Source organism: Dama dama, chromosome 2 (genome assembly GCF_033118175.1).
Source record: "Dama dama isolate Ldn47 chromosome 2, ASM3311817v1, whole genome shotgun sequence".
Classification (NCBI taxonomy): domain Eukaryota; kingdom Metazoa; phylum Chordata; class Mammalia; order Artiodactyla; family Cervidae; genus Dama; species Dama dama.
Window position 1 is genome coordinate 31,606,314 of NC_083682.1, and position 14,774 is coordinate 31,621,087.

Here is a 14,774-nt window from a genome sequence, read left to right on the forward strand (position 1 = left end):
GTCCTCAATGCTCAAGAGTCTGGGGTCGCCTGCATGTAGGTGACAAACCACTCCACAGGGAGTGCTATTCCTGTGGGAGGGGGAGAGGCTGTTGCTGAAACAAAGTCCCCAGACCAGACAGCCCTGCTTTCTGGGATGACAATGCGGCCATCTGAGGCAGCCCTGCCCCACCACAGTCAGCCCAGGATAAACCTGAGCCACAGGGAAGGTGCTGTGGTGTCTGCCCCTGCCCATCACCGTATACACGGGAACATGAGCCCTGGACAAGGAGGGTGAGTAGGTGATGGTCACACAGTGGAACACAACTTCCTGCTTCTGACACTGGGTTCTCAGCTCGAGTTTCCCTTCAAGATCAAAAGCCACTGGGGAGGCATGGGATTCTGCCCATCACCCCACTGGGGAATCGGCCAGCGACAAGCTATGAGGAAGCACCCCATACACACTGTCCAACAGGATGGTGAGTGGGCTGAGAGCTTTGCCCCCGCTCGCGCCCATGCCACCTCTTCTTCTCTGACTCTGGACAGCATCACTCTGGAACTCCTCCCTTGACCCTGTCAGCCTGAGTGACCGCAGAGGGCCCCAAAGATTGTATCAATTACCTTCTGAGTTCCTGAGAGGCTGCCTTATTTACAGGCTGATGTTCACCACAGCCACTCCTTCAGAGGGGAATATTATGAAGGGTCAGGATGATACAGACCCTCCGACACCCGGAGAGAAACCAGCTCCAGCTCCAGGACCACACTCTTGCCCCTCTGCTCATCCCCCGGAGAGGAGAGGTGAGACCAGAGTGGTTTTCCTAAGAGCCTGGCTCTTCTGCACTCCTTTCCTGACATTCCTCTACCATCAGGTCACCCTGGGCACAGAGAGGGAGAAAAAGGAGGAGGAGGCAAGTTGGGGCTAATTGTTCTTTGAAGACAGCCCAAAAGGGGGAGATGGACATGCTGGATGTGGTAGAAACCATCATAAAGCAGGATTACTGGGGGGAGTCAATGGTGGGGGCTTTTCAGGTTATATTTCAGGAGGAGGCTTCTCCACAGAGGGAACCATTGGTTCATTTGCCTCCTAGGTAGGCAATACAGTTTGGAGGGTGGCCTCTCTGTTGGCTTCCGAAGTAGGTGCTTAGATCGGTTCAAAAGCTGGCTCAGTGGGCACTGGTGGTCCAACGTCATCTGCGGGATGCACGGTTGCTATAGTGGTTTCATGGACAACCTCTGGTATAACAGGTTTAGAACTTGGAGGTTCCCTTTGCCTCTCTGGTGAAAGTCCAGTGATACCCGAAGTTTCCAATACTTCATTTTGGAGGCTTGCACTTGAAGCTTCTGTGGGATAGAAAAGAAAACAACACGGATTCCTCCAAAGTCAATTCTCCAATCTTTGCTAGTAAAGTGGTAAAATCCTAGTCATCTTTAAAATGTCAGCTCCTCACTTACCGTTTTAGATTCTTTCCCCCTAGTTTTCTCCCTACCCAGCCTTTGGGCAGACTTCGCTATGGTCATCCATACAACAAGGTGCTTAAGTTTAAGCGTCTATTGGGTGAGGTTCTAATGCGCCACTGGAGCACTCAGAAGGGTGAAATCAACATTTGTTTAAGGTTCATGTATTTCCCAACCACTGACTCCGAAGCAGTGTAAATAGAAAACTGAATACATCCCCCATCAGAATGGAGTTTTTTAAGAATAGAGATTTGCTTTGCTTGCCACCCCATGTATAGTGCTCAGGAGTGTCTATCACATAGTAATTGCTCAGAAAATAGTTTCCGTTTTGTTTCTAACTGAATGATAGAAAAAACAGATGATGGAGACTTTTTCTCATAATGCAGCTAGGAAATGGACTCTCATCAAAGACAAATTAAAAACTGGATCATGTATAAAATGAAGAAAATATCTTAAAATTATCCAAGAATTTACAATATAAGGAGGAACTGTGGACACAAAATCTAGAAGACAGTGAGAATCCAAAGCAGAGAATCCAGTTATTTTCCCCTGTGTGTAATTTCACTCTTGAAGAAACAGTTGCACACATGAGCTTAATTTTAGCTTCACAGGCTGAATGGGATTTTTAATGCACCTGAACTGAATTTATACTTCAATTCCAAGACATCCAATATCTATGATATTAGGTTTTCAAATTCATGAATGTGTTATGTTGCTCCATTTATCTGGGTCTTCTTTTTCTCACTAAACTTTTGTAGTTTTCAGTGACGAATCATCTATCTTCTTTGCAAGGCCTTACAATATTTTCCTAAAATTCCTATTTATGTTTTTATACTGCTGTAGATGATGCTATTTCAATTTTTAAAGTATTCACTGACAATATATCAACATACAGTTGGTTTTTCTATACTGGCCTTGTATCAACACTTAAAAAAATAATGGCATCTGGTCCCATTACTTCAAGGCAAACACATGGGGAAAAAGTGGATACAGTGACAGATTTTATTTTCTTGGGCTCCAAAATCACTGTGGACAGTGACTGCAGCCATGAAATTAAAAGATGCTTGCTACCTTGGGAAAAAACCTAGACAGCATATTAAAAAGCAGGACATCACTTTGTTGACAAAGATCCATATAGTCAAAGCTTGGTTTTTCCAGTAGTCATGTATGGATATGAGAGTGGGACCATAAAGAAGGCTGAGTGCTGAAGATTTGATGCTTTCAAGTTGTGGTGCTGGAGAAGGTTCTATAGAGAGTCCTTTGGGCAGCAAGATCAAACCAAAGTCAATCCTAATGAAAATTAACTCTAAATATTCATGGTTTTTCCAGTAGTCATGTATGGATGTGAGAGTTGGACTGTAAAGAAAGCTGAGCACTTAAGAATTGATGCTTTTGAACTGTGATATTGGAGAAGACTCTTGAGAGTCCCTTGGACTGCAAGGAGATCAAACTAGTTGATACTAAAAGAAATCAGTCCTGGGTGTTCATTGGAAGGACTGATGCTGAAGCTGAAGCTCCAATACTTTGGCTACTTGATGCAAAGAACTGACTCATTGGAAAAGACCCTGATGCTGGGAAAGACTGAAGGCAGGAGGAGAAGGGGACGACAGAGGATGAGATGATTGGATGGCATCACTGACTCGATGGACATGGGTTTGAGCAAGCTCCAGGAGTTAGTGATGGACAGGGAACCCTGGCGTGCTGCAGTCCATGGGGTTGCAAAGAGTCAGATATGACTGAGTGACTGAACTGAACTGAACTGATTCACTGGAAGGACTGATGCTGAAGCTGAAGCTCCAATACTCTGGCTACTTGATGCAAAGAACTGACTCATTGGAAAAGACCCTGATGCTGGGAAAGACTGAAGACAGGAGGAAAAGGGGACGACAGAGGATGAGATGGTTGAATGGCATCACTGACTCAATGGACATGAGTTTGAGCAAACTATGGGGGATAGTGAAGGACAGGGAAGCCTGGCATGATACAATCCACAGGGTTGCAAAGAGTCAGACATGACTTAGAGCCTGAACAACAACATTCCTGAGCTATTAAGTCACCAGTTCTAGTAGGTTTGTTGTTTGATTCCTTAGAATTTTTTACTGTATATAATCACATCTGCAAATTAGGAGTTTTATTTATTCATTTTTGCCTGTTATTTATCTTTATATATATATTTATATATACTAAACTGGCTATCTTACTAAATGGACCTGAGTTTAAGCAAGATCCAGGAGTTGGTGATAGACAGGGAAGCCTGGCATGCTGTAGTCAATGGGGTCACAAATAGTCAGACACTACTGAGTGACTGAACTAACTGAAACTGGTTAGGATCTTCAGTAAAATGCCAAGTAAAAGTAGTGAGAGCAGACAGCCTCACCTTATTACTGATCTTAGATAGAAAATACGGTTTCATCATTAACAATCATACCGGCTGAGGTTTTAAGTATCTTTCATCAGATTAAGGAAGTTTCATTTGATAACTAGGCTATTCAGATCTTGATCATAAATAGATGTGGATTTTTGTCAAATATACTTTATTTCCAGTCTATTTTGATTAGATGATAATTTTATTAACCTGCAACTTACATATTCAAGTTGTACTGCTGCAATAAATCTCACTTGCTCCAGATGTTTTATCCTTTTTTTATACTGATGGATTCAATCTGCTAATATATTTTATGGCTAAGTTGGTGAATGATATTGATCTATACATTTAGATGTTGCACTGTCTTTGTCAGATATTTTTTATATGAGATTATTGCTGGCCACAAAAAATCAGCTAGGAAATGCACTTGATTTTTAGTGAGTCGGTATAAAATTGGTATTATTTCTTAAATATTCACTTAACCAGTGAAGCTTTTCAGGCCTGGACTTTCCTTTGTTGTGAGGTTTTTGATACATGGATTTGATTCTGAAAGATTCTGATAGGTTATTAAAATTTCTATTTCTTTTTTCAGTTCTGGAAAATTGAATCATTTGAAGGAATTTGTTTACCTCATTTAAATTTAACAGCTTAAAAATGTTCCATGATGTTCCTTTTTATGTCTAGGATCTGGAGAGAAAATCTCTCATTAATCATTTATCATACTGGCAATCAGTCTGTCTCTTCCTCTTTCCCCTTACTAAGCATTTATCAATTTTATTAATCTTTTCTAAGAACTAACTTTTCACTTTTTAAATTTTCTCTATAGTTTGCATCATTTCTATTTTATTGTTCCTGCTATCTTTATCATTTCATTTCTTTTACTTGGCAAAAAAAAAACTCCATTTTCTAGATTGCTACAGTAGACTCTTAATCACTATTAAGCCAGGTTTCCTTCTAAAAGTTAAAGTTACTAATTTCCCTCTAAGTTATGGCTTAAGTTGTACCACACAAGTTTTGCTGTTGTATATGCATTACACTTTAAAATATTTTCCAATTTCCCTTGTGATTAATCTCTTGATCAATAAAAAGTTTGGAAATACATCAATTTCTAATAATTATGAAATTATCTAGATATTTTAATGATTGTTTCTAATTTAACTACTTTAGTGCTCAAATACTGTATGATTTCAGTCTTTTGAAATATACTGATTGATGACACATTTTATATCTTCTTATTTTAGGTATCCTTTACTAATTATTGCAATTTTAGTAATTTTTATTACTTTTGCTTTTTAATCTTTATATTTGCTATATGTGATTCCTCCACTACCTTTATTGTACATAAACACATTCCAGTGATATTTTTACTTTTGTATGCTTCCAACTTAAAGAACTCCCTTTAATATTTCCTGTAGAACTGGTCTAGTAGTAATGAACTCTTCTAGCTTTTGTTTATCTGGGAAACTTGGTATCTCCTTCAATTCTGAATGGTAACCTTGCTGGGTAGAGAGTTCTTGGTTGGAAATTTTTTTCCTTTCAACACTTTTAATATATCACACCTTTCCTATCTGGCTTGTAAACTTTCTGCTAAAAAATTTGGTGATGACCTTATGCTGTTTCCCTTGATTATAAGTTGGTTTTTGTGTTCTCCTTTTAGGAGTCTCTCTTTATCCTTAAATTTACCATTTTAACTTTAATGTGTCTTGGTATGTGTCTTTTTGAGATCATCTTATTTGGAACTCTGTGGGCCTTCTGGATCTGGATGTCTCTTTCCTTCCCCAGATAGGGACATTTTCAACCACTATTTCTTCAATTAATTTGGGGCACATTTTTTTCTTTCTCTTTTCCTTCTGAGAGCACTAAAATGTGAATGTTATTACACTTGATGCTGCCCCAACAGTCCCATAATGTATCTTTCCTTTTTAAAGTTCTTTTTTCATTCTGCCGCTCTGTCTGGGTGAGTTCCATTGTTTTGTCTTCCAGCTCACTGATTCATTCTACTACTTCATCTGTTCTGCTGCTGAGCCTTTCTAATGTATTTTTTTGGTTCAGTTATTACTTCTGTTTGGTACTTTCTTGTCCTTTATGTTGAAGTTTGCACTATGTCCATCTATTTTTCTCCAAAGTTCAATAACCATATGTTTATGACCATTATTTTTTAACTCTACCAGGTAGATTGCTCATCTCTGTTTCATTTAGTTCTTTTTCTGGGGTTTTATCTTGTTCTTTTGATTGGAACATATTCCTCTACCTCCTTATTTTACATAATTCAGTGTGTTTGCATCTGTGTGTTGGGTAAATCAGCTCTATCTTCCAGATTTGCTTTATGGCCTGCCATATGGTCTATTTTGCAACTATGCCATTTACGTTTCAAAATATTGTACATTCTGCAGTTGTTGAATATATTATTTTCTGTCAACTAGGTCAGGTTGGCTGGAAGTGTTCAGACTTCTATATTCTTTCTGATTTTACTTTTTGATGAATTCAGTTGTTCTTTCAGGTACTAAGAGAGGAATGTCAAAATCTTTAACTATGATTTTTTTATTTCTTTCCATTTTTGTTTAATGTGTTTTGAAGCTCTGTTACTAACTATATAATTATAGTGCCTTCTTGATATACTGACCTTTTCCTTCTTAAGAAATCTTTGTTTCAAGTAAGGCTCCATGTTTTTAAGTTTATCTTTCAGATATTTTCATGCTTGCTGTTTGTATGGCATGTTATTCTCCATCCTATCTTTTTTCATTTTTCTCCCTTCTGATTTTATTTTAATTTTCTGTCCTTTCACTGTTAATCTGTGTTTTTATATCTCAAGCATTTCTTTTGTGAACTGCATACGGTTGGGTCTTGCTTAATTCTATCCAATATCAAAATCTCTACCACTGCTTTAAGTATTTGGTACATTTATGTTAACTGAACTTAATAAAATGGTTGAATTTATGACTACTATATTTTAATTTGTTTTTTATTTATCTTGTGTATTATTTTTTCCCTTTGTCCTCTTTCTCCTGAATCCATCTGCTACAAGAGATATTCTCATACTGGGTGTGAAGAAGTAAGATGCCATGATGTGAGAAAGCCTTATGACTAAGATCGGAATGGAATATTTAGATCTCAGAGAAAAACTCAGTCAAGAGCGATTAAGAAAACACAACTGACTTTAGTTCTTGCAACTGTAAGGAACTAAATTCTGCCAACAATCAATGAGTTTGGAAGAGGACTCTTAAGTCTCAAATGAGACTGCAGCCCAAGCCAAGATCTTCATGAGAGCCTGGTGAGATATGCAGTAGACCTAGAAAACCCATGCCTGGACCCCTGGCCCACAAACTGGGAGATGATAAATTTGTGTTGCTTTACACTGATAGATTTATGGTAATTTGTTACACAGCAATCAAAAACAACCCAAACTTTAATAGGATATATCAAAAATGAAGCATAGAAATTGACAGGCTAAAAATAAAAATAAACAGTCTTGGTAACTTATCAGATAATATAAAACCATCTAATATTTATGTAATTGGAAACCCAAAAAGAAGGTAATGGCAGAAAGATAGTTGAAAAATACAGGCTGAAAATTTATACTCTTACTGATCTAAGAAGTTCAGCAAGCCCTAAGCAGGTAGACACACTACTATACACTAAGGTAAATCATAATCAAATTACTGAAAAAAGTAATAAAAGAAACAACCTTAAAAAGGACATATTACAAGTAGAGGAACAATGACGAAAATAAAGGAAGATTTCTTTTTTGGATGACTTTTCATAAGAAACTGTATGAGACAAAATAAAATATTATAAGTAGAGGAACAATGATTAAAATAATGGAAGATTTCTTTTTTGAATGACTTTTCGTAAGACAGTATACAAGTCAAAAGGTAAAGGATCAACTTCTTTGAAGGGCTGAAAAACACACCCTAAAGATGTGTGTGTGTGTGTGTGCCTAAAGGCAGCAGCAGCAGGTGCAGCAGTACACGTCAGTCTAAAAGGTAGTCATGGTGCAAGATGTGACACTAGGCTTAGTATGCAAGGCCTGCTCTTCCCACCCTGCATGGCTCCAGGCTGTCATTGGAAGGATGCTGAAGCTGAAACTTCAATACTTTGGCCACCTGATGTGAAGAACAGACTAACTGGAAAAGACCTTGACACTGGGAAAGATTGAAGGCAGGAGGAGAAGGGAGTGACAGAGGATGAAATGGTTGGATGGCATCACCGACTCGATGGACCTGAGTTTGAGCAAGCTTTGGGAGTTGGTGATGGACAGGGAAGCCTGGCATGCTGCAGTCCATGAGGCTGCAAAGTGTCAGACACGACTAAGCAACTGAACTGAACTGATGGTTCTAGGTAGTGGTTATGGCTTCTTTCCAGTCATCCTTGTTCATTCCCTGATACTAAACTTCATCCCTTGCCTTCTAGTTGTCTCTTTTAGGTACTCAAATGGTCTTTCTATTTATTTATTTAGATCAGGCAAAATTGGTTTCTGTAAATAAGCAACTAAAAATTAAAAACATGAAAGATTCTTAGTTTATTATCTACTCACCTTATTTTCTTATTCTCCTTTAAATATGGTAGGAAGTTGTTGTCAAGTTAAATTATTTTCTAAGGCATGATATCCACCTTTCTTCATTCAAATTTAAATGGTTCTTTGAACTTTCCTTCAGAACTTCTAACCCATCCATGCTTTCTACACCAATTCCATATTCTTTCTATTTCTTGATTAGATTACTATTATAGGCTGAACTGTGTGCCACACAAACTCATATGTTGAAGACCTAACCACAGCATTTCAATATAGGACTAATTTAGGAGATAAAGCTTTTAAAGGCATGATTAAAATGAGGCCATTATGGTGAGTCCTGATCCAGTCTGATCAAAGAAGAGAAAACCTGGAGACACAGAGGACACTGGGGGTTTGTGTGTGCACAGAGGAAGGGCAGTGTGACGGATGACTCAGCAACAAAGAGTCTACCAGCAAGTCAATTAGAGAGGCCTCAGAAGAAACCACACCTGCTGACACGTTGGTCCTGCACCTCCAGCCTCCAGAAATGTGAGAAAAATCAACTTCTGTTGTTAAAGGCACCCAGTCTATGGTATTTTGTTTTGGAAGCCCTAGTTTACTGATACAACTTCTAAATATCATAAGGCAGCTGGAACACAGCCTTCAGTCTCCTTAACAGCACACAGAGTGACCTTTTTAAAATCCATAAAACTCAGAGTCCCTGGAGATTACTCTATATCTTAATAAATTTGGGTGACTTGACTTAAACCTTCAGTTTTACAATACAAAAGACCATTACCCTTCAAATTTCTTATTTTTTCATAGTCCCTGCAGATACATTCTTGAAAGTCTAAGTAATGTATATGTTGAAGACTGATAGCTGATACAAAGTATCTTATCATCTTCACAACTGCTCACAAGAAATTAATTAATCATTTTTGACTGTTATCAACTTTACTTAAAGACTCCAAGAGCAATGGGAGGAAACTGCATCATGGACTGCACAGTCTTCTGCCTCCTAACTGGTTTTCCCTTTAACATTGCAGTGGTTTCCCAAGCCAGTAACACACTGTGTGATTATCCCAACCTCCTGAATAATAAACTCTAGCTTCCCTTCCCTTACTGGACCTATCCCACTTACTCAGTCCTGAGTTATTCTGCTGATTAATAAGTCATTCTGCTATTCTATCCCTTTACACAAGTGTCTAAGCATACTGCTCCCTTGTCTGAAACTCACTTGCCATTTCCTGATGTTTATATGCTGAGTCTAGACTCTAGTCCAGCATTCCAGGATCCTGGCAATTTTCTGCTTCCACCTTCCAACATACATCACAACTGAAGCCACAAAAAGCACATTCAGCCCTGAGGAGCGTGGCAGCTTCTGTCCTGGAACTAGATGGCTGAACCAGAGATGTCAACGGCTGCTGTACCTTCTCCTGCTTCCTCACTGCTCTCTGAGGACCAGAGCCTCTGTTCTCGAGACACCTTTCGTATACAAAGCTTTCAGGTACTTCAGTTTCACACTGCCTGGCACAAAGTCAGTATTTTATAATCGTGTGATGAATGAATATATGACAAGCAAATATACAACCATGTTCAAAATCTTCCAAGGAGTCTCACTGCTTAGAGGATAAAGTCCACAATGTATTCTGACATCAAGGGCCTCAGAGTCTGCACACAGCCTGTTTTTGCCCAGCTTCTCAGTGGTATCCACCCTGTAACTTTAGACTCCCTTCAACTCTTGTCAGAAATATTAAAGGCAAGCCCTGCCTCATGGAGGCAATGGGGAGGGATGAAGAGATGAGAGGGGGCTAGGCTTCTGATTTTACCTGTGTAACTGGTGATACCCTGGCGAATTTTTTCACTCTGGCTCGCTCTCCACCTAGAAGGAAGCAGAGTGTCCATGAGCCTCACAGACCTCTTCCAAAGCAACAATAACACAGGCAGTGGCCAGAAAAGAACATTACCAGTCAAATGGTACCTTGGGCAGAGGGTATGAAGTTTCCTCCTTTAAAGGATAACTCAAATGAGGAAATGATGAGCATGATGAGATCTAAATGGTTTCTTCTAGCTAAAATTCTTCTACAAGATGTTCCCTCTCCCATCCTGAACCTTACGATCTTGATGCATTTTTCCCCTCAATAACTCTCAAATGTCATTTGATTGGGCAGATAAAAAGACTAAGGTCTGGAAAGGGGCAATGATTTCCCCAGGGTTACCCAGCAACTACAGGAAAAACCAGGACTAAAACCCAGGTTTCCTGGAGCGTGAGCTTGCTCTTTACACAGCACCCTGCTGTGTCCCATTCTGTGGAAGGTGGGACACTTGTTCTGAACCACCTTCAACTCTTGTCCTCTCCCAACTGATCCACAAGGGATATGTAGTAAAAAGCTTTGATTAAGCTTTATTGAGAGTCCTTATCCTTAGAATATGGTCTCACATCGAGGAGGTAGAAGGGTGTGTGGAGCTGCAGGCAGCATGAGAGGAAACAGGAGGTTTGGAAGGTAAAACCCTTAAAACCCTGTCTCCCTGAGGATTTGCCACATGGGACTATGGGAAGAGTGTAACTTTGTTCACAAATTTCACAAGGTACAAAACCATGTACATCTTATTTTGGGAAAAAATTATACAAAATTACAAATGCATACTTACCAATGAAAACGAAATATGGAAACAATGAAAACTGCAGAAAGAATATCCATGAAAACCCACAAGAACATATAGAAATTTGGTGTCTGCAAAACAGAAAACAGTTATAGGCATTTACAGTTGGAGAAGATTGTAGATCATGTGCATCAAGTCCCTTGCTTGAGCGGGAATGGAGAGGGAGCAGAGCAGGAGGAGGAATCTTGATTCCCGGGACTGAAGTCAAACACAGAGAATACCTGCTGCTAACCTAACAGTCCCCCCTTACATGTGCCCAGGGCTCTACAAGGACTAAAACACTTCACACACATCATTTCCCTGGACACTCAACAGAGGTCTGAGAGAGTCCCCAAAATGGCCCATAGCAAATCTTCTCTAGACTTAGAACTATAGCCCAAGTTCCTTGACTTCCAAGCGCTCTATGTGTTCATGGCACAGTTTCCCAAACCTGGCTGTGCATCCAAATCTACCTGAGCTGCAGCCTTTCGTAATACAGCTTCCTGGGCCTCATTAGCGACTCAGGAATCAGAATTTCTGCATCTCTAACAAGCTCCCCAGAAACAAGCAGCCAGTCTGTGAACCAGCATTTAGGAATCATTCTTATAAATCATCATGCTTCAAATAAAAATGTTGAAATTATCATCATTAACTAACATGCCCACTTCTCTAGGCTTCTTTCCTACATCACCCATTTCACAGCTCCATTATCTAGGTACTACTGAATAATTTTTTTAATTCCCTGGCTTGATCCTCCCTTTCTACCTCCATTTTTTCCACCCCCAGTACTACTTGATGGTACTAGGTCTGGCATTTTTATCTTTCTTATGTCATTTCCATCCTAATTCAAGGTCTTTGCTTGGTCTGATTAATAATGATAACAAGAACAACAACAACAATACGAATGATCAAGTTAATGATGAGAACAACAATTAACACTAATGAGCATTTACAGGAGCGAAGGTAGTATTCTATGCATGTGAGGTATATTTTCACAGCTAATTCTCACAACAGATCTACTAGGCAGGCAAAATAAAGTCTCTTAACCAACTTCTACTAAGCCAAGGCTCCTAATCCCCAATAGGCAATTGACTGACTGATGCCTTGGCCTGCTGCCGGCTGCCCACCAGATCAGCTATACAGTCACTAAGAATCAGTTGTTCTTACTGTCCATGTGACTTAGAACACCTGTACTTGTTATAAATGTACAGTATAATTATTGTTGTTGTTTTAGTCACTACGTCATGCCTGACTCTTTTGTAACCCCATGTACTGCAGCCCCCCAGGCTCCTCCGTCCTTGGGATTTCCAAGGCAACAATACTAGAGTTGGTTGCCATTTCCTTCTCCAAGAGATCTTCCCAACCCAGGGATCCAACTTGTGTCTTCTCCATTGGCAGGCAGATTCTTTACCACTGAACCACCTGGGAAGGAGTTTAATTAATGTTATATTAAATCTGTATGATCAGAGTTTTAAAAGTACAACATTTTCCACACACACACCAAAAAAATCAATGCTTTGAAAAACTCGATGATGACAGAAAAGGTTTTTTAAAAATAAACTGCAACTGAGGGGTGGATTATAAAAATTTGCAGATTCTTCATTCTCCAAATGAACTGAAGTTCTTGTACATCAAGGAAACTAAACTTAGAAGTCAAAGCTGGTGCACTGGGAAGCACATACAAGTGAGAGAATACAAAATTCAGTCAGCTGAATGCTCTCAAAAGAAAGACTTTGAGGCTATATCAAAAGGTGAATTATCTAGTTTCATTTTTTTTTTACATGATGGTGTCCAGTTTTCCAAGCCTCATTTATTGAAGAAATTGTCTTTTCTCCATTGTATAGTCTTACCTCCTTTGTCATCAACTAATTGGCTACAGGTGCATGGATTTATTTCTGGGCTTTCTATCCTGTCCCATTTATCTATAATTCTATCTTTGTGCTACTATCATACTGTTTTGATGACTATAGCTTTTTAATATAGACCAAAGTCAGGGATCCTGATCCTTCCAGCTCCATTTTTCTTTCTCAATATTGCTTGGCTATTTAAGATACTTTTTGTATCCATAAAAATTTTAAGATTTCCTGTTCTAGTTCTGTGAAAAATGTCATTGATAATTTGATAGGGATTGCACTGAGTCTGTAGATTGCCTTGGGTAGTACAGTTGTTCCGACAATATCGATTCTTTCAATCCATGAATATGGCGTATCTTTCTATCCATTTGTGTCTTCTTTGATCTTCTCATCTGCATCGTACAGTTTTTGGAGTACAGGTTTTTTGTCTCCTTAAGTAGGTTTATTCCTAGGTATTCTATCATTTTGATGCAATGGTAAATGGAATTGTTTCTTGAATTTCTCTTTTGGACCTTTTGCTGTTAGTGTATAGGAGTGCAAGAGACTTCTGTATATTAATTTTGCAACCTGCAACTTTACCAAATTCATTGATGAGCTCTAGTGGTTTTCTGGGAGCATCTTTAGGATTTTCTATGTATAATATCATGTCATTTACAAACAGTGACAGTTTAAGTTCTTCAAGTCTGGATGCCCTTTATTTCTTTTTCTTCTCTGATTGCCATAGGCAGGACTTCCAAATACTATGCTGAATAAAAGTGGTGAGAATGGACATCCTTGTCTTGTTCCTAACCTCAAAGGAAATGTTTTTGGTTTTTCAGTGTTGATTTATGATGTTCTTTGTAGGTTTGTCAAATAATGCCTTTATTGTGTTGAAGTATGTTCTCTCTATGCCCATTTTCTGGAAAGTTTTTATCATAAATAGGTGCTGGATTTTGTCAAAAGTTTTTCTGCATCTATTGAGATTATTATATGGTTTTTATTTTTCAATTTGTTGATGTGGTGTATTACACTGATTGATTTGTAGATATTGACAAATTCCTGCATCCCTGGGATAAATCCCACTGGATAATGGTGTATTATCCTTTTAATGTGTTGTTGGATTCAGTTTGCTAGTATTCTGTTAAGGACTTTTGTGTCTGTGTTCATCAGTGATACTGGCCTGTAATTTTCTTCTTTTGTGATATCTTTGGTTTTAGTATCAGTGTGATGGTGGCCTCATAGAATGAGTTAAGGAGTTTTCCTTCCTCTGCAATTTTTTCAGAATAGTTTCAGAACATGTGCTAAATCTTCTCTAAATATTTAGTAGAATTCACCTGTTAGGAGCATTTAATCACGGTTTCAGTTTCAGTGCTTGTGATTGGTATGTTCATATTTTCTATTTCTTCCTGGTTCAGTCTTGAGAGATCATACCTTGCTAAAAATCTGTCCATTTCTTTCAGGTTGTCCAATTTATTGGCATGAAGTTGCCTGTGTTAGTCGCTTATGATCCTTTGTATTTCTTTGGTGTTAGTTGTAACTTCTACTTTTTCATTTCTAATTTTATTGATTGTGCCCCCTCCCCTTTTGTTTGATGGATCTGGGTAAAGGTTTATCAATTTTATCTTTCAAAAAGAAAAACAGCTTTTATTTTTCATTGACTGCTCCTATCGTTTTCTTCATCTCTTTATCATTTATTTCTGCTCTGATCTTATGATTTCTTTCCTTCTGCTAATGCTGGGTTTTCTTCGATCCTCTTTCTCTACTTGCTTTAGATGTGATGTTAATTTATTTGTCATTTTTCTTGTTTCCTGAAGTAAGATTGTATTGATATGAACTTGCCTCTTAGAACTGCTTTTGCTATGTCACATAGGTTTTGGATCATCATGTTTTCATTTTCATTTGTCTCTAGGTATCTTCTAACTTCTTTCATTTCTTCAGTGATCTATTGGTTGCTTAGTAACATATTGTTAAGCCTCCACGTGTTTTTGGTTTTTTACATTTTTTCCCCT

General features: G+C 38.6%; 1 protein-coding gene across 1 annotated transcript in view; it reads right to left on the bottom strand.

The window, feature by feature from the left end:
* Nucleotides 1-1,119: 1,119 nt before the first annotated feature.
* LOC133068449 (glycerophosphodiester phosphodiesterase domain-containing protein 4-like) overlaps nt 1,120-14,774 on the bottom strand; it is an 81,552-nt gene continuing 67,897 nt past the window's right edge. The window contains exons 14-16 of the mRNA XM_061159677.1: nt 10,943-11,025; nt 10,120-10,172; nt 1,120-1,319 (exon numbers count right to left, since the gene is read on the bottom strand). Coding sequence (XP_061015660.1) covers nt 1,120-1,319; nt 10,120-10,172; nt 10,943-11,025 — 336 coding nt within the window. The remainder of the gene's footprint in view (nt 1,320-10,119; nt 10,173-10,942; nt 11,026-14,774) is intronic.